This window comes from Erithacus rubecula (genome assembly GCF_903797595.1).
Source record: "Erithacus rubecula genome assembly, chromosome: 1".
In the NCBI taxonomy this organism is placed as follows: Eukaryota; Metazoa; Chordata; class Aves; order Passeriformes; family Muscicapidae; genus Erithacus; species Erithacus rubecula.
This window is the reverse complement of record NC_136658.1, coordinates 88,531,136-88,555,982: the sequence shown is the minus strand read 5'-3', so window position 1 is coordinate 88,555,982 and position 24,847 is coordinate 88,531,136. Positions and strand designations below refer to the sequence as shown.

The following is a 24,847-nucleotide window of genomic DNA, read 5'->3' as shown; positions in this document are numbered from 1 at the left end:
AGATCAGGGTTTCTGGAACATATTTTATTTAGTTTTATTGAATTTTGTCTATACTTTGATCATTTGAAAAAAACATTAAAGTGAATCATGGGTAGTTGAGGCCCGATAAGTTACTTGAGCACTCTGAACCAGTGCCAAATCTCTTATAGAAGGCCCAGGAATAATAAGATTTTTGCCCCCCTGTGATTTATTATGGGGAGAGGAGATGCAAAAACATGGATGCAATGTGGGAGGATGCTCATGCCTTTTAGTTGTGTTAGCTAAGGATAGCTATTGAACACTACTTCAGTGTAATGCTGGCACTAACCTCACTTTTGGATCAGCTGCTGGAAGAAGTGCAGAGTTGTTGTCACCAGGGAAAGTCAGGGAATAAACAGAGATTGCTCCAACAATCAAAAAGATGTCTCACAAGTGACTTGGCTGCTGGGTCCCCATTTCATCTGCAGAGAAGATGAAGGAAGACAAACGCTGTGATCTTCCTTCCAAAGCCTCATTAGACATCAGCCTGGCTAGGAATCACATGAGAAAGTTTGGGGTTTTTTCTTGAGTACTTAGGGAGAGATCAAGTTCAGTTTATATGTGCTGAGTTAGAGAATTTATATAGTTAAATTTTTCTTGTTCTGCCATGCAATGGCCAAAACTTGCTTATGGACCTGTTTGCCATGTCCAGCTTTCTTGGCAAAAAGCTGCTCCTCCTTTGCTGTGTGTTGCAGAGTGAATAAAATCTGGGAGGTGCATTCACCCTGTACTATAGTCCCTTTCCTTCCTGTTGTTGCACAGGTCCCATGTGATTCCAGCAGAGATTTTGTCACCTCCTCAGAATGTGAGAAGCCAAAGATTTTTAGCATTGCTGCTGAGAGTGCTGCTGGCCTTTAATGCCTTCTGATATGTCAGAAAGAGATGTGCTCCTGTTAGATCTGGCCAGATTTATCTTCCTGAATGCTTGCCATACTGCTGTGATTTGCAAATGGGATCAAATTTCTTTGGTGTTCAGTCTTCTTGAGTTTGAGTGAATGGAGTTTGTTTTTGAAGGTTTTAGGATCCAACCCCACCCCCCCCACCCCCAGATGACAATAAGCAAAGCAGATATTTAGGGCTGAGACCTGTCCTGCCTTCTCATGTTTCCACAGCTGACTGGAAGTGCTCTAGCCTTCTGGGGATTAATTCAACTATTATCTCTGCCTTGAGGGTTGAATGTGAGGGCTACCAATGTGATAAAAGCTTGTCACTTTATTTACTCTTTTAACATAAAAAAAAGGCATTATTTTTCCTAGGGACATTTTTAATTTGTTGCTTTCTAAGGGAAATTGCATTGTCATCTTCATTGTATGGCCTTTAAAGTCACAAGTTTGGTTGATTGCTGTCCATTTGAAAAATATTAGACAGATTCTATTTATCAATTCAGTTCACAGGAAGTATAATGGGTCAAGACCACTTCTATGAACTCTGAAAATAGGAGATCAAGACATGTGGTTATCATTATGCTTTTGGGGAGGATTGTCAGAATACACACTGGTAATGTGGTTGAGATCAAAACAGACTACAACTGCTTTAAGTTTTTGTATATATCCAAATACAGGTCATAAAATGATTGTGTTGGTAGCTGTGGTATCTTTACAAGGCTAGATAAGGTTGACCTTCAGTGCTGTTGTCATGTCTGTATGACAAATCTCAGAAAACAGGCAACAGCTGCTTCTCCTTTGGGGCTCTCTCACAGGATGCAAGAGGCTCTGCTCTGCTTAAGAGAGGTGATCCCATGTGTGTAGTGCTTTTGGGTTTGTTGTTAAAGAGGCTGCTGTGGCTCTGTGTGACCACCCAATTCCTAATGAAGCAGAACATCTGATACCTAAGTGAGAGCCTGGTGTCCAAGTAGCAGCTATGGAAAACACTTTGTCATTGTCATTATTTAAAAAACCCAAAGCCAACAATATGGTCAATAAGACAATTTTTTCTGAAAGTTTGCCTCAGGAGGTTGTTCACTCTTTTACTGCCTTGAAAGTAGAATAGGGAGCAAGTAAAGACTCTGGTATCTGCACATTAAGAGCAGTCCCTTTCTATGAACTTGGGACACCCCTGCTTCTCCTGGATAATGGGTTGCTGTTCCTGCTGCTGCTAATATTCAGAAGAAGCCTAGCAGGTTCACCTCTGGTGTCTAAATTAACTTAATGTCTGGAAACAGAGACTTGCTTTGAATGGAATTCAGCCCTTCATTCATTAAGGTCTTTATTTTTCTTTCATTTTATTTCCTGTTATTTAATCAAATTATAGCTGGAAAATATGTATTGTCTATCCAGAATTATACAGACTTTAAAGATTTAAACATGTTAGGTGAAAATATGATGCTTTTGTCTTCTAAACTTGGGGGGGAGTACATTTTATTATGCTAATCCTATTTTTAATAAATGTATTTCTCTTTGTTGTCTAATTGCATCCAGACAGCTTCATGCCAGTGTGTTGTCTCTGTGATTTGCTCAACCTGAGGTGCTTGTTGACACAAGTTGATAATGGGCTCAGTGAGCTTCTCTAGAAGAAGCTATTATTTCCAGTTCTGTTCATGGGACTGAGAGAGGCTGCCTGATGCCCTTGACTTCTGAAAATTTGGCATTAATTTACAAGAAAGATGATTTAAATGTTGGCAAATACAGCCACTCTTGGAATAGAGAATTAGTTTAATTTTATGTTCAACATTTTTTTTTTCACTGTTTGGGTTTGCTTTTCATTCCTTTCCAGGATAATTTTACTCCCTCTCTTGTTTTCCCAGTTTCCAATAAAAACCTCACCTAAGGTTTATAACAATTAGCTTTCTGACAGAGCTACTTCAGTTCTAGGGCTACACATTGTGTCATATCTTTGTCCCTTTTGATGTGTTGTATTACATGGCATATTCCAAGGGTCAGCAGGTGTAACATTCAATTCACATTAATTATAATTACCTACAAAACTGAAACTCTTTCATCCTCAGATGAGAAACTTTTTCCCATCTTTGGAGCTTAAGTCTGGAGGTTTGCTATGAAACTGCCCCCTTAGTGTGGCTTTGTCTGAATTTGCATAAACAGACTTGTGCAGTGGTACATTTCAATGCATTTGGAGTTGCCTCAGTCATACCAAGTGTGTACAGATAATGAGCAGAATTTGAATAATGTGCTCTCCAGTGAGGAGCCACATAGTCAATCTGGTGTCAGCAGTCCTGCTTTTGTCCCCTGTTCTTCTCTAGCAGGAGATCCCAGTGATTGGCATTTTCTGATGTCCAGACCACATCTCTGATTGCTAAGGTGGTACCAGCTCTGCCTAAGACCCATGTGAAAAGCTGCAGTCCTGCTGCCTCCTGTTCATGCTGTCATTCATGCTTATCTACTATTTCAGCTCCTGGTTATACCCTTGCTTACTTTGCTTCACATTTTCTTGTTTCCATGTAAAATTTGACAAGGCTGCACCTTATCTCTTGTTCCTTTCCCTCCTCTAGAAATCAATGACAGAAACTGTCATTCATCCTGAATGGGGAAAGCTGCTGTGTTTAGAGCTTTCTGTGATTATTTAAAGCTATTGCTTGGTGGCTTTTGATCATTTGGTAAAAGCCAGTCATTGAATAAAATGCAGCATAGAACAAAATTTTATTTTCCTGGAGAGTTGAGGATGGGAGTGGTGTTTCAGATCCTAGCTGTCATGTGTCCCCCCTACCCTGACAGTGACCAAACTAGAGGAGACTTTAAAGCAGATGGGACCTGTCAGGTATCTGTTACAAACAGCTCTAGGAACTGTGGGTGATATTAGGTCAATAGCCATCCTCTTTGGTATTTGTTGGGGATTTTTGTTTGTTTTTTAATGTTAGGAAGTTTTTGTGTTTGCTTTGGAAAGGTTATTACATCAGGCTTCTCCTAAGATGAAGATCTACAGAACTGTGTTTTAAGATAATTTTTGTGTGATAGTGAAATATAGAAGAGTTCTGAAGAGCAAAAAACTTAACTTAGTTCTTCTTTCTTTATTAGCTCTTGACCTCAAGGCTGCCCCCAATGACTTCTCCCAGTCTGTACTCATATCTAGAATTGGCCCAGTCCAGGGGCAGCATCTTGTACTCATTGAACTTCATGAAGTTAATGTGACAAAACTTATCTAGAGCCGCTAATAATTTACAAAGAAAATTTGTCCTCATAATTTTAGAGACTTGATGATGTTTAATTTTGAGAATCCTTGTCTATTTTGCTATGGAAAGTACTTTTCTCAATACATTCTGGAAGCAGAGAAAAGAGGAAAATGCTAAACATGTGAGATACTGAACACCATACTGTGGTCCTGTCTACCCAGCAGCTTCAGGGATGGCAAATGATAGAGGTGTTGTGTCTGCCTTCCCAAGGGATCATCAGTCATCCCAAATAAAATTTTGTTCTATGCTGCATTTTATTCAATGACTGGCTTTTACCAAATGATCAAAAGCCACCAAGCAATAGACATCCCAGCCTCCCCTTGCCTCTGACTAAAAGCCAAGGAAAGCTGATCAGACTCCATCTCTGGTGTCCTTTTCCCTCGTGTGCCTCCATGTAACCCCTCTGTCCATTTGTTTAGATCTGACTAATGGACAATGGATGAAGTAGGTTCAGTGATTGCTGACTTTAGTTTTAGTCTTACCTAGGCAGCTTCATAGGTACAACACAAGTTACAGAAGCTCCTCTGCTTTTCTTATTAGTTATTCTATTGTTCTGCAGTTGTTGTTTGTGTTTATCTTGTGACAGGTCTTTAATGTGTGCAGTCAGATTATCAGTTGCTTTGCAGACAAGCTGAGGTTTTGAGGAAGTTTTTGGGAGTTTGGAGGGGTGTTGCTTAGTTGAACAACAGCGAGCTGTCATAAGCTAGATTTTCATCAGAATGGCATCTGATAACATGTCACATAACACATAGTGATTATCTGGAAGTAGCTATTGAAGATCTGTTTATTCCCCATTTATTCCCTGGTGTGGTTTGTCACTAGAATCTTTTATTGCACACATCTGCACAATGGTACTGTAGTTCACTATCCATGTTTACAGGTGTTACTGCTAGAATTCAGCTTCCCAATTATTCCTATTTTGTATGTCCATGGTGCAGAGTGTATTTTTATATTAGGGGAAGGCCAGACTAGTTCCCAAAGTCTTGCCCTATCACCTTCCAAAAAAAACTTGCTTTTATTTTGGAAAATCCCAAATTTTTATGTAGTCAAAGTCTCTCTCAAGGGTTTTATCCTCTTCTCAGAAACGGAAATACTGTTTTCTTCTGGCTTTAAGAGATTTCCTTACTCCTCTTTAGATTATTACTAGCTTTGTGCTTTAGAGTGAAGGTATTGCATTTGTGATACCGCTTTTGGAAAAAAATCAAATTGGATATCATATGGCTTTGCACCTCTAAAGGAATAGTAATTCTTGCTTACTTGATTCATTTCTGTCAAAGCTTGAAGATCACATCTCTTTTAGTCAAGGGGACTTCTTTGTACCTTTCTAGAGAGGTGTTGGGTTTCTAAATACAGCACTAGTTTCAGTTGTTGTTTCAATGTCTTGGGCAGTGGAGGTGATAATTAAAAGGAGAGGTTTGAGATCAGATTAGTAACTAGGCAGAGAGAGAAATTGGCAAGAAGTGGCAAAAGTGGTTAACTGTGTTCTTTGTGTGAGCATAGCACACCATGAGCAGCTCAGGACATGACAAGATATTCTGTGCTGGTGCCTCCAAAGTAGTTTTTTCCAAAGACATTTTTGCCTGGTTTTGATCCAAAGGCAAACAAGAACGTGCATTGACTTTTTCTATAATGATAAACTAAATACTGCCAAGAAATATTTATTCCTCAGTACCCAGGCACAATTAACTGTACAGGCAAATTATCCAAATGATTCTTAGCAAGGATTTTGGTCCATGCCAGCTAGCTTTCCCAACCACTTCTTTCACTGATGAGGAACTACCATGGCCCAGGAACTGTGCCTGACAGGAGGTTGAGCTTTGTCTCTTTTGAAGCCTGAGAGTGCAGAGGCCATCTGATCTCAGTCAGAGAGCTTTTCTGGGTGTGTTTAAACATAGAGTGTAGACTGTAGCTGTTAAGAGCTAGAGGAATTTCTGCCTTTGTGCTAAATCCCATGGTCAGGAACATTCAAGGTTTACCCCTGCCTGAAGAAAGCTGCTTGTTGATCATTTGTACCCTATCAGCTTTAAAATGCCACTGGTTTGGGGTGTGTGTGTGTGGACATAAACTGTGAGATAAATAACAGCCCTTCCAGAGCAGCTGTAGGTACAGGATATTGGTACAGTGTCTGTAGTTGCCAAGCCACAGCCATTGTGAACATCCAGTGTCTGGAAGTGAAGCTGGCAGGATGCTGTGGTGAGACAGTATTTTTCTGCTTCCTTTATGAAGATTCAAAATCCATCAGTTACTTTACAGCATGTTTTTATGGCTGATTTTGCAGTGTAGTAGTCATTATCACCATTTTTAATCTCTTGACCCTTCACATCTTGGATTGCTTCTTGATGTGATGTTGCAAAGGAGTTGAACATAATGTTTGTAAAATGCTTTGAAGATGAAAAGCTTCCCAGTAGGTTTTTTATTATTACCAGAGGCAAAGTGTGCAGGAGTGGCTTAATATTGGATTGTTTATTTCCCAGGAGATGGCTTTGTTTTGAAAAGTGCACATTATCGATTGAGTTTTAGACAAAATTATGTTATTTCAATCCTGAATATAAATAAATTGACAAACTTTTTTATGGTTAGATTATTTGCATAAGGTATTTGTAGAAGGGCAGAGCATTTATTATACTACCTATGGCTCTATTCTTAGCTTATATTGAATTAAGCTTTTCTTTAATGTATTTGGCTTCTACTATCCAAATGTATGTTGAATCCAGACATCCTTATATATCTAGAAGTTGCAGTGTTCTTACAACTATATGATATACAGATATATTTATTTGAGAAATATACATATATTGAGATATATATTGCTCTCCAAAGCTGAAATAAGTTCAGTATGTGAACAAAAAAAATGCTCTGCATTCAGAAATGGTGATGTTTTATTAGAGTTTTGTTTGCAGGCAATTTTTCACATGTTCAACCTACCACATATTAAAGACCTGTCCTTTTTTTTAAATAAAGGTTTAGGTATTTCTTAAGTAAATTTTATTTCCAGCCTTTACCTGCATTATAAACTGATAGGTGACTGTACAGAGAAATAAAAAGTGAGCTGTGTAGCAGTTCTGCAGCTGCTATGGTCTCCTTGTGAGGTAGAGGAGGAGGAAGGAGCTGCAGTGTTGAGGTGGGAGTTCAGCTTGCTGGCACAGGGCTGCTCCAGGGACAGCCACATCCTGCCGTGGTTCCCTGTGTCCCTTGCCCTTGCAGCAGGCGTTGCTCCCAGCCAGAGCAGTTGTGTGGTGTCAGCACAGGCAGCTCTGGGCTCTCAGAGCAGCTCTGGTCAGGCAGGGCTGCCTGGGCTGCGGCCAGGCTCCGCATCCCTGCGCCCTTGAGTGGGATGCCTCGCTCCCTGCAGCTGCAAAAGCTTTGGGCTCCTGCCTGGCATTTGCAGAAATCATTGTGGAATTTGCTGATTCTGCCAGACACAACCCAAACACTTGTTCCCAAGTGCTGAGTCCCATCAGGACAGCTGTTGGTTATGAAAAACGTGCGGTGGCTTTCATCTGTAATAATGCAGCTTTGTTGGAGTACTGCAAGCTTACAATAATCTGAGCAATACTATGAAGCAGTACCCCCTTGCTCAGCCTACAGGGAGCTTTATTCCCCTGTGCTTCCGTTTAAAAATGTCCATTTATTGTTGTCACTGATGTCAGAGATGGGGAGGGAGGGAGGGAGGGAGGGAAAATTTTCCTTCCATACTGTCAGTAAGGATTAACTGCAAATGCTGGGCAGTGCTTTCAAAATATTCTGACCTATTTACACAACAAAACTGGTCAGAACAAAATAAACAGTTCTGGTCAGTGGCTGAATGCTGTATTGTGGCAGCTATATTTGGCAGTGAATTTTCTCATTATTTTTCCAATGTAGACAAAACCTGGAATGCTATAGAAATTTTGAGCATTACAAGCAGATAATGCCCATACTGAATAGCTTGTTTCTCCTGTTGCCTTTTGGGGAAAGGGGACAATTTGGCTGCAATTCAGTTGGAACAAATTCTTATGGAGCAACTGACAAAACCATATGAGTAGATTTATCATTCTGCCATGTGGGGTAATAAACAATTGCATCATTTCCAGCAAGCTGCAATATATACCTGTGAGATGGTGGATCTCTCTCCAAGGTATAACCTCTGCAAAGAAGCATTAAATAAGGAATTGTGACAGACTCGAAAAATTGGTGGTTTCCTGCTTGGATTTTATTTTTTTATTTTGTAACAGCTGTAGTGGATAGTTGCAGTTACCTCATTTTTATGTGGTATCCCCTAAAGAATGGATTGAGAGAAATTTTTCATTTTATCTATTTGGACAACCATTCTGTATTTCCTGGGTCACAATTCTTGGTAGTTTGGAGGATAAAATTGCCTGACACTCAAGATAGAAAGAGGTATTTCCTATCTTGCATCCTGAATTCAGTTTCTGATCTTACAAAATGAAGCCTTTTAAAACTTCTCTCTCTTCTTGTTTTTTTTTTTCTTCACACTTCCTTGTAGTGATAGTCCCAATGCTGTCCATGAGGTGGAAAAGTGGCTACCACGGCTGCACTCAGTTGTCATAGGACCTGGCTTGGGCAGAGATGAAGTTCTGCTTGAGAATGCTAAGGTAATGTGCATACTGATAATTTATCCTGTGTCTTTATGTTAACCATTCCTATATTGTACATCATTGCACAAATGTTCTTGTCCTGATTGCTAAATACCAAATTTAATAAAATATTGTTGGCTGAAAATTACAGTTTCTATCCGTGGTCTTCATTGTTAAGCTGTGATCTTCAGTCTGAGTTTTAGGCACCTGTATGGTTGATCTGATCTGCTTTTGTTTAGCTTGTGAAAGTTACTAATTATGAAATAGATGTTGGCATATCTAGATAAAAGGCTCTGTGTTTTCTTAGGTGCAAAGCACCAGTACTGTAAGTACATGAATATGGATTTGAGTCCCTAATTTCTGACAGCTTGCACCAAAGAACAGGGACTGTGTCCTCTAGCAGTAAGAAATAATACTCATAATTATAAAATGTTGCAGATTTCTACTTTGGATAAAGAGATAGTCCAGTTTTCTGTTGAGCCTTAGTGGAGAGCTGAAACAGGAGATTAGATAGTTTTTTTTACTTTAAATAATATCTTCCCAATGATGTTTTGTATTACTGTCAACTTATCTTTGTTTGCTCAAAGTGTGTCTTTCAGTCTAATGTCAATTTAATTTTTTTTTTTTTTTCCTGAGCAATATTACTAAATTAATCAGTGGCACTAACAAGTGGAATTAATATAATTTACAGAAATGTTGACAGTTACACAGTGAAATCATGAAACAGGGGAGGCAGGAGGTGGAGACTACACTATCCAAGTGTTTAGAATACCTTAAGAGCTATGAATGGTGATGTTGCTAGATTTTGTTAGAGAAAGTTGCTGTTGGAGTTTCATGCTTCTTTGGTTTTTTTTTTTTTGAAGGAAAAATGTGTATATTATTATGCAGAGGTGCAAAACTAATAAAGATTAGAAAATAAATATATTACCGCTGATGAAGAAATCCAATTGTATTATAAGTGAAAAATTTAAACAGATTTTATTTTCTGATAACACTTTTTTCAGAATTTTTTTAACAGAAAAAAAATCATTGAGACAATTCTTTGTTTTCTTGGCTAAAAAAAAAATGAAGTTTGGGGCTTTTCCCTAAAGGAAAACAACTTTAAACAAAAGAATACAAGAATTTATTTAGAATATCTAAGATTAGCTGCTTTTATGTCAGAATTCTGTCCAGGGTTTATGTGCTTATCTGTACTACAGAAGTATCTGGAAGATTTCTTGATTGTATTTTTTTCCTAATTGCTAAAAATAATATTGCTTTCTTAGTGAATTACAAGCATACTTTTACCTCAGTCTGGCTGTGCTGTGTAAGCCAGCTTAGAGTTAAAGAAACAAACCCAGCCAATAAAGACAAGGCATTTGGAAGTTACTGCATGCTAAAATCTCAGGGCACATTCATATGAGCTGTGGATCTGACCTTATTAATTTCAAGTCACATTAAAGCTCAAGTTCTTTGTCTGCACTGTAGTTGTGTAAGTGTTCATTAGTGCCCAGTGTTGAGGTTTTTAACATGCCACTGGGGACAAGTGAACCCTGGCTGCCTGTCTGAGGAAGAGTGGTGCCTCTGTGCTGAGAGAAAGCTGAGTCTCCCTCCTGCTTCAGCAGCAAATTTTAAGTGTCAAGAAAAAAAAAAAAAAAAACAAGAGATGATAGCATAGCTATTTTAAACTTTTATAGGAGTCTGGCTTGGTATAAAGTTTTCTTGTTTCCCTTTAAGCTGAGTGTGGCATGTGTCGTACGAACACAGGGCTGGGAGGAAGGTGAGTGCCTGCTTTCTGCTCAGGGTTTTGTGTCAGAGTGGTAGTGATGGTGAGATAGAGCCTCCCTTCTGCCTCCTTCTGTCCCATTAAGGTGCTGAGGCATCGTGTTCTGGCATCTCTCTAAAGCTGTTTTTATGTCAGTTCTTGTCAGTATTGTGCCAACACATTTCCAATTAATGTGCTTCTCCAAACAGTCATGTGTTTGGGCTTCTTCTCTCTTCTGAGCATTGAGAAATTAAGAAATTAATTACTAGTGCTGTAACCTTCAATTTGTGGTATATGGCCAAGAGACAGTGTTTTGTTGTGGAATAGCTTGAGTGCTTGTTGACCAGATGGTGCATCATCTCCAGATCAAAGAATGCTTTGCTTCCTCAGCATCTTTAGTGTGTCACCTGCCTCCCTCATTCTTAATGCCTGCACTGCTCACTGTGGCATCTGAGCTCCTTTCAACAGTCTGATTTTAAAAAACCCACCCTGTGATCAGCTTCCTTTGATTTTTTTTTTTTTTTTTTCTTGAGCACCTTGATAGTCTTTGAATTCATATTTACTGGCTTCCTGCAATTTTGTGGGTTTGGCTGTAGTTCCATTTACAAGTCCTGTTACAAGAAGCTGCTCTGCAAGTTATATCCTTCTTTTATAAGCCATTTGTGTGGGTCTGTGCCAGAACCCTCACATGCTGTTACTCAGTTGCTTGGAGCTGATGCTCTGTCAGAGCTTTCTAGCCATGAGTTTGTGAGACCAGGAGCTTCAGCTTGAGAAAATTCTCCCAAAGAAAGCATTTGTTGTGTCCTGATAGCTGTACACCTGAATCCCTTGCAGATGTGACAATTCTGGTCTCAGCCTGGTTAGACCTTCCAGTTCCAAAGCAAATAAGCTGTCCAAGCAGCTTCTCTTCAAGAGTAAAGAGCCAAAACACATTTCTGCTCTGCTTCTCAGCTCTGGAGTGTGCAGATTGAAGCAGTTCTGCTCCCCATACTATTACAGGCTTTTGAAATGCTGTTAGCACATCTGGTGTGAAAGTGGGCCATGATGTCAGCTTTCTTGTAGGGAGCATCAGGCCATCTGTTTTTTCCTTTCAGTGTCCATGACTGATTCTGGCCAAAGATACCAGTGTGTTATGTCACAGAGTTTAGCCCAGTTGGACTGCTGCTGCTGCTGGTGGTTTAGCCTGTTGAGAAAGAGTTTAGCTGCTATGTGGAAGCAAGGCCAAGATCCTTTTGACTGTCCTCTGCTTAGAAGCAACATATTTCCAAAGCTGTTGGATACTCTCCTTTTTTTTCACACAGCAGCAGTGTTATGTCCCTATCACATCTACCAATCACAGTTTGCTTCATTCAGCTGTTGCATGTATGTTTGCACTTCTGGCAACTCTGATCTGATTTTCTTTCTAGGAGAAGTTTGGAAGTAGGGAAAGTTCTGCCTGTACCATCAAGAGCTGTATCTTTTTGTGTGTGGCAGAACCAGGTTCCTCTGCTTTGAGAGGACTGTGTTAAAAGCACAGTGTTCCTTGCATAGCCCCCTGGGAGAGCAGGAGATGCTGCCTAATGCTCCAGCATGTTCTGCATTCTGCTGCCACCTAGCAGTTAGGCAGTTACAGGCTGAGCCATGTCCTTCAGCACTTTCCATCCTCTTCATCTCCCCTCCCCTGTTCCTTCTGGCTTTGAGGCCAAGTGGTCTCATACAGAATTGCTGGTGGAATAGCTGTTACTGCAGGGATCTCATAGATAAGCATTCATCCTGATGAAGAGCCCTCTCCTTAATGAACACTTTGATGGTGGAATCTTCTTTGCTTGTCACTGAGTTCCTTGCCTCTCTCCTTGAAGTGGTAGCACCAAATCCTGGACTCTGGTTTTCCAGAGTTTTGCTTGAAGTCAGTGCTGTTTTCAGCAGAGCATGCTTGCTTTCCTCCTGTAGGAGAGAGGTAGTAATCAATAGCAAGAACAGCTCTGTGTAATTCAGATCACATGATAAAATTGACTGGGTTCTCAAACCATATGCTCGTTCCTCTTGCTCAATTCTCAGTCTTTGTTTTAGCTTCCAGAGCATGTCAGGAAGACTAGCCTGGGTTTTCTTTTGGCTCAGGCCCTGCCTAGCTGCCATTTGTGCCTATTGCTATTGCTGTTTTTCTTCCTTCAGCCCCTTTGCCCTGCAATGCATCCCTAAGTCAGTCATTTGCCCTTAAAGATCTCTGCTATCTCTTGGGGATTTATATTTCAGAATCTCATTTTCCACCCTTTGGGACATGGTCTTAAGGTTGTGTTAAAATGTCTTGGCTGTAGTTAACATCTGCATGGTGAGAGAGGTTGGGCTCTTGTCATGGATCATCTCTATCAGGTGTGCCTAGAGAGAGCCCATTTGAAATTTTCCAGCTTGACTGAGGCATCTGCCTTTCTGTGTTTGATTAGCTGGATTATTTTCCTGCTTTCAAGCCTCATGCATTCAGGATTTAGGCAATGCTTTACAGCCCTAGTAGGTTGTGAGAGTGGGATCAGGTGCTTCACTACATTACCTGCACTATTTTTTTTTTGCAAGATCAACAGCACTGCAGAGTACAGGGCCACCTGTTGTTACCATATAAGTTTGTTAGAGTTGAATCTGCCATTGTGGGACTTGAGAAGGATTTTCCTCTTCATATCTAAGTAACCTTCTCAGTTCTCTTTGTAGCACAGGTGTAAGACACCTGAGAAGCATCCCAGGTGACAGATTAGTATTGCCTGTGGTACCTGCCACCATGTGCAAATATGAACCAACAGAATGTATTATTGTTTGGAGTCACTGCTCATGGCAGCTCAAATCAGCAGAAGAATTGTTTTCTGTAAAGTTCATTCTTTACTGTGTCATGTGCATTTGCTTCATCTCTGTTCATACCCTTTGGAGGTTCTTGCTGTGGGGATTCAGCAGTTCATAAGGAACTGAAGTAGCAGCAAGGATGTGCCTCTTCCCAGCTAGAAGGAGATGAGGTAGCTGAAATCTTTTGTGTTTGGGGTACTGCAAGGGCAAAACCCAGTGGGATGTATGTGCCCTCTATGTGGGAACACGTGTGCTGTCAGCCTTCACCCAAGGCCCAGCACTGATGCACATATCCCAAACAGAATCAGTGAAAAACTGATCTCCAGCTCGCCAAGCTTCATTGCTTTCAAAAGGTCTGATGAGACTCAGAATTTGTGGATGTCATCAGCTAAAGTGGAGCAGCTGCTGGGTTAGGATGCAGGTCTTTATCTGTGGTGGTGTTACTGGTGTGGATAAAGCTTGGGAGCACCAGCTCAAGGCTCAACCCTCTTGGTTATGCCAAGAAACTACTGCTGCTTGTGCTAAGAACTATTAGTATTCTGTGACTTCCTCACAGATGTCTTGATTAGAAAAATAGTGTTTGAATATATGCTAACAGAACCTTAAATACAGGTTTATGCAGCTTGCAAACAGAATTTATTTCTAATATGTGTAATGGATCTTGATGAAAATCATTCACAGTGAAGTGGGATATTTATTTGCTTTCTGCATGTAGGCTTATATTGTGTAACTTGATTTTGATACTCAAAAGCATTTGTAAGCAAAGCACTGGTATTGGATATCTATTCAACTCTTTCTGATCTCATTCAGCTAGAAACCCTGCAAGGGAATTGGCATTGAAAAATTCAGTTAATTAAGTTCATTTTAAGTTTATGTTTATTTAAGACAAAGTGCCAACAGCTGACCATGAATATCTTAAGCCAAATCTAGTTAACATAATCAGCTATAAATTGGAAACCTTGTAGAGTTTTCATTGTGAGTGCAAACATTCAGTTAATGAGAGCAGGAGAAAAATTGCTTTTATTTATTCTAATGTAGGTATTTATACTTTGAATTGCAATAAAAAAGATTAATGCTTAAAAGTGGACTTTCATGTGTACAGGGCTGAAATGTATTTATAAAAGCTTCTCAAGTGGTCTTTGGTTGACCATGATTTTGGGGTAGTATAGGCAAAAAGGAGTGCTCTGGATTTTTTTATAACTAGGACAGTATTTCAGAGGCTTTTTCTTTTTCTTCTTGTATTCAGGCATTACTTTAGCTTATGTCACTTCTTTAAAAATTTAGCATATGATTGATGCTGATATTAAGAAACTGTTAGTTGCAGTTTTCCTCCATGCTTGAGGCAAGTGATCTAATTTGAATTCAAAAAAGAATCTAGAAATTAATAATTTTAGTATCTTTTTTAATGTAGAATAGAACAGTTTTGATGAGCTGTCCTCTACAGTGTCTTCAGCTTTGTTAATTGTAACAGGTTCTAGCATCTCCCAAAGCAGTTAATAAGCCTGATGTGTAGGGGGGAATTTTAGAGTCCTTATCACACTCTGCCTGGCTTAAGTGAAATATTTTGCTGTGCACCTGAAAATCTGTTCTGGAAAACAGGGCCTAGCATGTGGCACTACAGTTAAAAGACAAAAGACCAACTTAAATTGAATGGAGCATGAACCACGAGGTGAAGAGCCTATTTGTTCCAGAGGAGGGATATTCATCTCTGTTATGTGACTCCTCATTCACAAATGGTGGTCATTCCTTGCTTGAGGTTTGAGGGCTTAGTGGAGCAATAATGAATTACTGATAGGTATTAATACAGGAATACATAAAGTAAAGCTCAGGCAATTAGGCTAGTTAAGGGTGATTTATATGTATATCTTGTCCACAGAGAGAGATTTTCATTGTCTTTGGTGAATTTTGAAAGGAAGATAGGTCTTTGGATCAGTGTGTAGGAATTAATAAAATCACATTTAAGAGACAACTGCACGTTTTAACCAGTGAGTCAATAAAAAGCCTAAAACCAGTTTTGTGTTTTCTGAAAATATGGCTCTAATGGGAAGAATCTCAAACAGTAGAACTCTATTCTTAATGTTTTTCAGACTTCTTGCATCAAATAGAATATATTAAGGGACATTTCTCCCCCCTGCCAGCTATGACTGTAGCCTTGAGCACAGCCTGTGCCTGGGATGTTTGCCTGCTTCTAGCTGTGCAAGATTACAAATTCCTGCTTGCCAAGCCCATTTTCCAGGCATCTCCACCAGAGAGCTGCATCCTGACCTCTATTGCAGCTGAGTCCCTGCTAACTCTGCATTTATCCAGACTTGAAGCAAGCAAGGCAGAAATGCTTCCTAGGGCTTTCAGTGCCTGTTTGTAGGAATCGATTTGCAGCGTGTTGGGCTGGAACTTATTTGTTCCTCCCGGTCACCTTGGGGAGGAGGATGTGTGGAAATGCTTTGAGCTGCAGCATTTACAGGAAAATTTTGGCTCCTTTCTTCTTTTATCTCTCTGTTTCAGACAAAATTGTGGATTCAGGATTGCTGGATGAGAGCAACATCCATGCAGAAAATATAAGCAATTATAGGTGGTGTTTCCACAGCAGTTTCTGACCCTGGCTTTCAGGAGAGGGTTCTTTGTAAAAGGAACTGCCAGTGCCAGGTTATGCACATTTGCATGTCTATACCAAACCAGAGTGTGTAATTACATACTTGGCATTTGCAGGTTGCAGTGGAGTGCCCTTTCAGTGGGCTGAAGGCACTGCTTCCTAAAGTGTTTGCATGTCATTTTGGTCAATACTTTCCATTATTATGGCGTGTTAAGGCATGAATTTCTTTTTGAGAACATGAGTAAGACTTCTCCTAAGAGTGGGTCGAGACATGACTCCTGAAGAGACTGAGGAAATCCAGTGGTTTTTGCTGATGTCAAGAAAAGCATTATTTCCTTTGCTAGGTAGAAAAATGCAGTGTGAAAATTAATTACTGATGTGGGGTAGATGTTGCTTTACATATTCTGCTAATATGGTTTTCTGTTCATTTCATTAAAATTCCATCTTATAATTAAATGACTGGCTCTAATTTCCTGATTCTTCCCTTTGTAAATACCAAATGAAAGTTTTGTGTAGCTGAACTAGCTCATGAGGAAGAACTTAAGTAAGATAAAACTACTAATAAATTAGAAGTCACTGCAGGCATTCTTTTGCTAATCCACATCTAATTTAAAAAGCTGAAAAGTGTATCTCACTTAGGTATGGCAAACCTACATAATTGTCTTTTCTGTGGATGTGTGGAGAAGCTTTTATGTTGTTGCATGTGGGCAGCATAAATAGGATGGGTGTTATTGCTGGCTCGTGGACTCAGGTGGAGAAGTCCAGACTGCAGAGTTTCTTTCAAAGAGGCTGTGGGTACTGACTGAGAGGGATCCACCTCTTCCCTGCCCCTGGGGCCTCAGGGTGGCTGCTCTGGGAGGACTTTCATGGCTGATAAGGAATCCTCTGCTTGAATTTAGGAGCTCCATAGTGATTTATTCCTCCCTCATGTTCCCCACTTTTCTCCATGTTAAGGAATCCTCTGCTTGAGCTTAGGAGCTCCATAGTAATTTATTCCTCCTTCACATGTTCCCCATTGTTCTCCACATGGCTGTTTCTTACAACCAGTGGCTCATCTCAGCCCCATTCCCTTTTCCATAATATTTGTGGAAGTGTGCAGGAGTCCTGGATGTCCATGTTAGTACAGTGCAGGTGAATCTTGTTTCACAGCACAGCTGCAGGCTAACAAATGGTTAAATCATATCCTGCTTTTCTGCACTCCTGTGTCCTCTTTCAGCAGCATCCTGTCTGTTCCTTCAGGCTTCTCCTCCTGCAGTCCTTTCCAGCCTGAATAATTTTGTCTTTGTGTGTGTGTTGTACAGGTATCAGTGTGTTGGGGTTTTGTGTTTCAGGTTATTTGGAGGGAAGTGTGGTGGTTGGTGTGTTTTGGTTTCGTTTTGGTATGTTTTGCTTTTTCTGTGTTTCAGCTTTGTCTTTTGGGTTTCTTTTAAAGATTGGAATTTGGGTTTGGGAATCTCTTAAAATTCCAGTATGAAAGTTGGGACAGAATACAGATTTCTACTGCAGTGTGTGGATTGCATTTAAGGGAATAGTTTCCATGATAATAAAAAAAAATAATTAAAACATGTTAATTTTTCATCCTAACTGCATAAATTTTTGTAATTACACTAATTATTTTGTAATTACACTGGTCAGATAGACCAGTGGTTTCTACTGTGACACAAGTTCTTTTTCAGTTCTTATTGAGTAGGTTGCTTGTGTAGAAGTCCTGAATAATGAGTCAAAGAAAGTTTTTTTCAGGAAACAGTGTATTTCAAGAGTAGAGTAGGAGTAGATTCAGGTTAATTTTACCCTCTCTGGCTTTCTTCCCCTCAATCAGCACCACCAAAAACTGTAGTGACTGAAATACTATTTTGGGCAATTTTAAATGTCAAGAATTTGGTGCTGCTAACAAATGGTGGTAACTGTAGAGAGTTTGTCCCATAGAGCATCTTTGTGGGATGTGTCAATCCCAGGTAATTTCCTCTTTGGCTTAATGAGGATAGGAGCTTCAATCTGGCCTTGTTATTAGGAGAGGAAACTCCTCTTACAGATTTGTTCTAGCACCAGTACTGCAGTCTTGCAATACAGTTAATCATCACTGATTTTAGTAAGAGGGGGTTGACACCTCTTTTCCTTTTCTCATGCAAATGTTGAGTCACTGTTTCAGAGGACTACCAGGTATTTAGCCAGCCAATACAAAGAGGAATATCTCTAGCAAGAGATTGCCCAAACCCCATTATTAAGACTCTCAATATGAAAGGTAAGAGACTGAATTTTGGCCCTGGCTGTGAATTACAGAGGAAGGATCCAAATTTCAGTCTTTGATATCTTAGGTACACAGTGTGGCTGTAGGTCTTAAGGTTTGGTGACAGCAGTGTGTCATCCTCTTCTTCTCATCATTGTCCTCTCTGCTCTCTGGCTCGTGCCAAGGTTGCCTTGAGTCCAGTGCTTCAGTTTTGGATGTTCTTGAGGGCTTAGGAATCAACTGAAGGAAGTGCTCCTGCCTTGCTCCAAGCTGAACCACCACTGTTGTAGTAGAAGACATCCAGTGCACAGAAAGTTTGTCCGCTGGGATGTCTTGGAGCTAGAATCTTCAAAATCTTAATATTGAAAATGCTGTTTGAAGGGAAGGAGTGATGTCCTGGGCCTGTCATTGATATCTGTATGTGTTGCTGTTCACTTGTCATTGGTGTTTTGATTTCAGCTTTTGTCTTAGTGACATTTCTTAATATTTTTAATTGTCAATGTTCTCTTTTAAATCCTTTTCCATAGAAGTAATTGTTACATTGGATAAAACTGAATACATGGTTTGTGCTCATACATGGAATTCTGTCAGGAACTGTTACATTTGGTGTAAAAGCAGAGTTAGTCTGAGCTGTATTAAGTGGGCAATAAACAGTGAAGGTTCTTTTGTATCTACAGGTATTAACCGAAAAAGTCCATGCCAAATACCAGGGCACAAATACAGCTGAAAATTGATTTTTTGCATCCAGGAACAAGGTGCTCTGCATGGAGGATGTTACCATTATTGCCATAAACTCCTTTTAATATTTAAGAGGGTTTTTTTTTTAATATATTTGCAGAAATAGAGTATTTAAAAGTGAGCTTCATCTCATCTAGTTCTTGATGTCTAAAAACAAAACAGTGAAGTGTCTCTGCACCCCCTGTGATAGCTGAGGAGAGACAGGTGTGCCTGTTGGCTGCTCATCCCACCCTAAATGAGGTGTCTGAGCTGCATGGGGTGAGCTGCTCTCCAGTGGGCCTGTCCACCATCAGTAGGAAGCATTTTTAATCAAAAATGAGCTTTCTAAATAAGACAAACAACTTTGTATCCCCTGATTATTTGTTTTATAAGGAGAGGAGGAACAAGCAAAGATCATTCAGTATGTCAGATTAGAAACTGATTCCTCAGAGACTTGGTACACAATAGAAGTTGCTTGCCCAGTGGGTTTTATTTAGCAAGGTGAAATTTCTTTTTAGAGTAGAGGTCAGATGTTTCAGGATTGTGGAAGATGTGCTGTAGAGGTGGGAACTCAAAACATTATTAGGAAAAAATGCCTTATTTCTCTGAAGTGCACCAGTGATCTGACCTTCCAGATGCTATTTAGCTGTAGACACAGTGTCATGCTTTGTAACTTGCACTTTTTTTTTAATCTTACACATACATTCTTTTGGTATGCCATGGATCATCAGGATTGCTTAATTAGGAGAGAGTGAGAGATTCCAGTAGCCAAGATGGCAGTTATGAGGAAACATGAAAAGGGGCCATACAATAACAGCAACTGCCAAACTTCAGCTGTTTTGGGAACAGAACTTTGACAAAATTTCTTCCCTAGATTGCTTGTAATGTAATTCAGAAGGACAAGGACTCGTGAGATCTGGTGTCTTCCTCCAGACTTCCTTACTGACCCTGGTGGGGAAATGTTTTTTAGTTTTAGAATATCAAGTGTCATGAAAGACTGGCTTACTGAAGTTGACATACTAGAATAAACTGGTGATTCATATTAGTGGGAAGTAGAGCAGTAATCATTTTAAGTGTTCTGAAGGAGTTTGGTGAAGCTGCTAATGTACAAAAATATTCTAATTATAACCAGATAGAAAACCAGGATGCAGTAAAAGGTGTTTGTACTTTCAAAGATTGAGGGAGGAGGATCTTGATGAGGTCTGGGTCTCAGTGCCCTATGATATCTAATCAGAAAATCTTAGTATGGTTCAAAAATAATTGGGCTCTTGGATCTGTAAAATTCATTCATACATGGAAAATGCAAACAGCAAAACACAGAATCTGGTTGCTAGATCCACAGCTTTGTTTTATTGTTACAAAGTGAGCCAAGTTAAACATAATTGTTAATGAACTTAACACAGCAGGGGCAAAGCAGCTTCTGTGAAGTAAAACTGAGCTGTGCACATCTGTGCAGATTAACATGAATGAATGAAGAAATTACTCTCTCATACATTTCTTAAAAGCTTTGCAAGTAAGGAGCTCTGGTTTTCAGAATGCCACAGTTAATTCTAGGTTTTAAGACTCCATCCTCACACAGCTGTTGGGTGTACTTACTAATAAATTTGAATAATTTAGCAGTAGCTGAACAGTATGAGTTGTGTAAAACTTGCCATTAGTTCAAAAATATTGAAGTATTTGGGTGTAAGAGAAGACTCTGTGGTGTTCCCTAGGGATCTCAAAGGAGGTGGGCACCTGGCAGTCTGACACACATTCCAAATCCATGTAGGAAAGGTTTCTGTTCCCTAGTGGTTTCTATTGTAGCTGCAGCTGTGTGTTGAGACAAGTCCTCAGGCTTTGGAGCTTCCAAACTGCAAACAGTGCCCAACAAACAAAATAGAAGGGAAATATGTTCCACTGGTATTGGAAAAATCAGAGTCAAGCAGTAATGTTTGTGAGGATATGTATATGCCATATGTAATAATTTACAGGGAGCAAGGTGGGTGGTGTTGATTTTGACCACTATACAAGAAAGGAGAGATGTTCAATCTCTGAATATTAATTAGAAATTACTTCCTTATTCCTTACATCATGTTTTGCTAACCTGTGAAGCTCAGTGCTGTGTGATAGCTAATCTGAAGAGCTTAATAACATTCCAAATTAATTAAACTTTCGGATGGGTAGCATGCTCTGTTATCTTATACAGGAAAAAGATAAACCCTCCAGCTTCAAAGATGAGTTGGTAATAACCAACAGTGAAAAAAACTTGATTGTCATCCACTGCTCATTAAAAAGCCTGAGGATCTGTCATTGCTGCTGAGTTAGGAGAGAGGACAAGGGCAGACAGTCTGCTCAGAGATACTGCTTGCTGAAAAAAACACTTTGACAAATGGTCTGTTGTCTGGGCCACCTTGGCTTGGCTTTAAAAGCAGAAAACCTCCAGAACCACAGGTGAAATGACATCATGCATACTGTTTGTCTCAGATGTTTGTTTGTATAAACTAACACTGCAGTGGAGCTGTCAGCAGCAAAGCAACTGAAGTTAGTATTATTGTTAGATTTCTATCAAGGGTAGTCACTGGGGTTTTTCTGGAGTTTTTTTAAATTGAACATGTATGTTTACTATGTGTGATTTGTGTTGGCATTACTACAGCAGGCAGAGTGGGTGGGATTGCTTGTTTGTTTCCTTATTGTGGTGGGTTGACCCTGGCTGAATGCTGGATGCCCATCAAAGCTTCTCTGTCACTCCCCTCCCTCAGCTGGACAGAGAGAAAATACAACTAAAGACTCATGGGTTAAGACAAGGACAGGAGAGATCATTCACCATTTACTGTTCTATTGAAGTATGTGCAACAGAGTCAAATTGGGGAAATTAAATGAGTTCTATAACAAATGAAATCAGAGTAGGATAATGAGAAATAAAACCAAATGGTCAAACACCTTCCTGCCACCCCTCCCTTCTTCCCAAGCTTATTTTAACTCCAAAATGGTTCATTTTCCTGCTCTCAATGGTGCAGGGGGTTGGGAAATGGGTACTCTGGTCAGTTCATCACATATGGTCTCTGCTGTCCATGAAGTCACAGGCTGCTTTGGGCATCCACCTGCTCTGGTACTGTGTGGATTTCCCTGGGCTGCAGGGGAATCTCTGCTCTGGAACATCCCCTCTTCCTCCTTCACTGACCTGCATGTTTGTAATTTTCACACATTCTCACTCCTCTCTTCTCTGGCTGCAATTGATTCAGCACAGTAATTTTATCCAGTTTTTAAATCTGTTATCCCAGAGATGCTACCACTGTTGCTGATGGGCTTGGCCTTGGACTGGCTTGGAGCTGGCTGGCACTGGCTCTGTTGGACATGAGGGAAGCTTCCAGCAAGTTCTCTGAGAACCCTGTAGCCCCTCTTCCCCCTCCCAAAACCTTGCCATGAGTACCCAATACACATACCAACTCTGTGGACATTTAAACCAAGGAGAGAACATTGACTGTAAAATTACCTACTGGTTTGAAAATGTTTTACATTAGTTTGCAGAAATAACAGATTTTTTCTGACACTTTGTAAAAAAAAGTTTCATGGTCAAATTTGTTTGAATTTGGTTTGGATCATACAAGATCTAAATTAACAAGCATCTTAAAAGTATCTGTGTTTTTTGCAGGGTATTATAGAGAAGTCAAAAGTGAAAGGAATTCCTATCATTATTGATGCAGTAAGTATTTTCTTGATTTCAGTCAGTGGTTTAACATTTAAGAACCTGTTCAGTAAATGTTGTTCTTGCTGTGTTTTGCAGGATGGACTGTGGCTCATTTCCCAGCAGCCTTCTCTTATTCAAGGCTACCAGCGAGCTATTCTCACTCCAAACTATATGGAGTTCAGTAGACTGTATGAAGCCATGGTGAGCTCTCTGCCTTTCTGGTATTTAAGTATGTGCAAGTTTAGTCTGTTTGTCCTTGAATATAAGTAACTTATTACTGGCTTAAATATTATGTGCTGTTTCTTGTATGTGAGAGAAACACTCTGGGTTTTTATTCTATGGGATAATTGCCACAGCAATGCATATTCTTAAACTGAGCTCTTTTTTTAAAGAAGATTCATTTGAATGCATTTTTTAACATTGCAGTGGGTATAGAAAAAATACATAGGAAGACTGATGTTGCCTTTTTTTTTCCCCCCATGCATATGTAAGTAGCATGTGTTAGAATATGTTGTTCTAGTAGTAAAATATGCACTGTGTATGGAATTCTTGTGTTGTAGCTTAGAGACCCCGTAGACAGTAGTGATCACCATGGATGTGTACTGAGACTCAGCCAAGCCATGGGGAATTTGACAGTTGTGCAAAAGGGAGAAAGAGATCTTATTTCAGATGGAGAGAAGGGTAAGTGAAGCTTCCTGCTTTTAGCAATGTGGTTGTTCTGTTTGTTTGCTTTCAGTCATAGTCCAGTAGAGTGTATAGCAATTGGCTGTATTCCCCTGAAGATGGAGGGATTGCTGCCTTTGCAGATCACCTTTAGATCATTTGTGTAAATTGATATTTTAAGAGTGCAACTAAATTTATTTGCTGAAAAAAAATGCTGATTTTATTTCACATTTGTAGATGTTATATTTTACATTACATGGACATTGAGAAATTAATTATTTAATCATCATGAGCATTTGAAAGTTCTTTGCTGAGATGGTTTATGTAAGTGCAGTTGTCATTGCTAAATTGATACAAAATAATACTGTTAGTTCATGATGTATCAGTGTGTGTGAGAAGTGAAGATGTCTTGAGGCTCATGACCTGCTCAGTTCCAGTTTATGCTGTCCATCATGGGGCTGTAGATAATCATGTACATATACAACTTCACAGCAGCCCTGGCAAATTAAAAAATTAACTCTAGATTGCCCTTACAACAGTCTCATACCAACGTGGTTTAAGGTATACTTAATAACATTAGCTGCTTGTCTGATTTTTTTTATACTGATCATTTACTGTGATCAGCGTAAAATTAATTCACAAGTGCCTTAGTCACATTTTGCCTGCATGGTCTTATTTCACATACATAACAAGCAGCAGCTCTGCTTTTAATTACTTAAAATGCTAATCTCTGATAAATGTTTATGCTGCTTCAGAACTGTTTTGTATATACAGTCATTTTTTCATTACTGGGAGCCATGGAAGTCTTTTATAACAGAAAAGCAGATGTAATGTGACAACTGGTTTGTGCAGAGCCACCTTGCACATACCCCATTAGTGCAGACACTGTGCCACAAGTGGGACCTGGCAGCAGTAGGGTAGGGTTACATCTCTGTGCTGAAGGACCTCCCTCACACAGTAGCCAGCTATCCCCACAGGAAGTCTGCTGTCATTTTTGCACCCCTACAGACTTGATTTGTAACCTTAGTCAGGCCAGGCTTTAGGGTGGACAAACTCTGCTGGAGGATAAAATGTCTTGACTCCAGTTTATGCCAGCTAGAGAGCTTGAGAGCATTGTAGTTGTCTTCTTCCTCTGCTTTTATGTCAACAATTTTCTTTTTATACAGGATTGTTGCTTTTTAAATGAACATTGGGAAGACTGGGTGAGCACTTTAGATTGAGTACATTATCTAGTATATGTCTGTTCTCTTTTTGAACTGTTATTCTTGAGATTAGTGTATCCTCACATCTGCTGCAGAGACAGGACAGGTCTCCAATGTCTCTTGTCATGCAGGATTTAAAAAAAAAAAAAAACAAACCAGGAAACAAGTGAAGTTCTTTACAGTTTCAATTTTGAATGTTCATATGTGGCACAAATTCATGTATGTCTTGTGTGTTTTCAGGGGTTTTATTAGTTTTATGTTTTTCCCCACCTTGCTATTTGTCTCTGTGTTCTGGCATTTTCTGCTATTAGTGAAGTGGCTTTTGTTCTGGAATAAAAGCAGTTCTGTGCCTTTACAGCAGTTGATTGATGTCCAGGTATAGGCTGCTTTCTTGTTCTTACCTTGGTGCTATCACTGATGCTTTGTTGGATTACAGACATTACAGGCAGCATTGCTGAGCTAAGTAAGAAAGCAGGTTACTATGTCTGTTACAAGAACAGTTTTTAGAGTTTGC

General features: G+C 39.7%; 2 protein-coding genes across 7 annotated transcripts in view; one reads left to right on the top strand and one right to left on the bottom strand.

Moving 5' to 3' along the window:
* NAXD (NAD(P)HX dehydratase) overlaps nucleotides 1-24,847 on the top strand; it is a 48,426-nt gene that overhangs the window by 14,027 nt on the left and 9,552 nt on the right. For all 6 annotated transcript variants that reach the window (XR_013776574.1, XM_079324116.1, XM_079324115.1 and 3 more), the window contains 4 exons: nucleotides 8,628-8,736; nucleotides 22,433-22,483; nucleotides 22,565-22,669; nucleotides 23,029-23,149. Coding sequence is in view for 5 of the 6 variants with exons in the window: in XM_079324116.1 (XP_079180242.1) it covers nucleotides 8,628-8,736; nucleotides 22,433-22,483; nucleotides 22,565-22,669; nucleotides 23,029-23,149 (386 nt within the window). In the remaining variant the exon portion in view is untranslated. The remainder of the gene's footprint in view (nucleotides 1-8,627; nucleotides 8,737-22,432; nucleotides 22,484-22,564; nucleotides 22,670-23,028; nucleotides 23,150-24,847) is intronic.
* The window catches only part of COL4A1 (collagen type IV alpha 1 chain), a 366,614-nt gene that overhangs the window by 333,772 nt on the left and 7,995 nt on the right, over nucleotides 1-24,847 (bottom strand). The gene's annotated exons all lie outside the window — the stretch shown is intronic.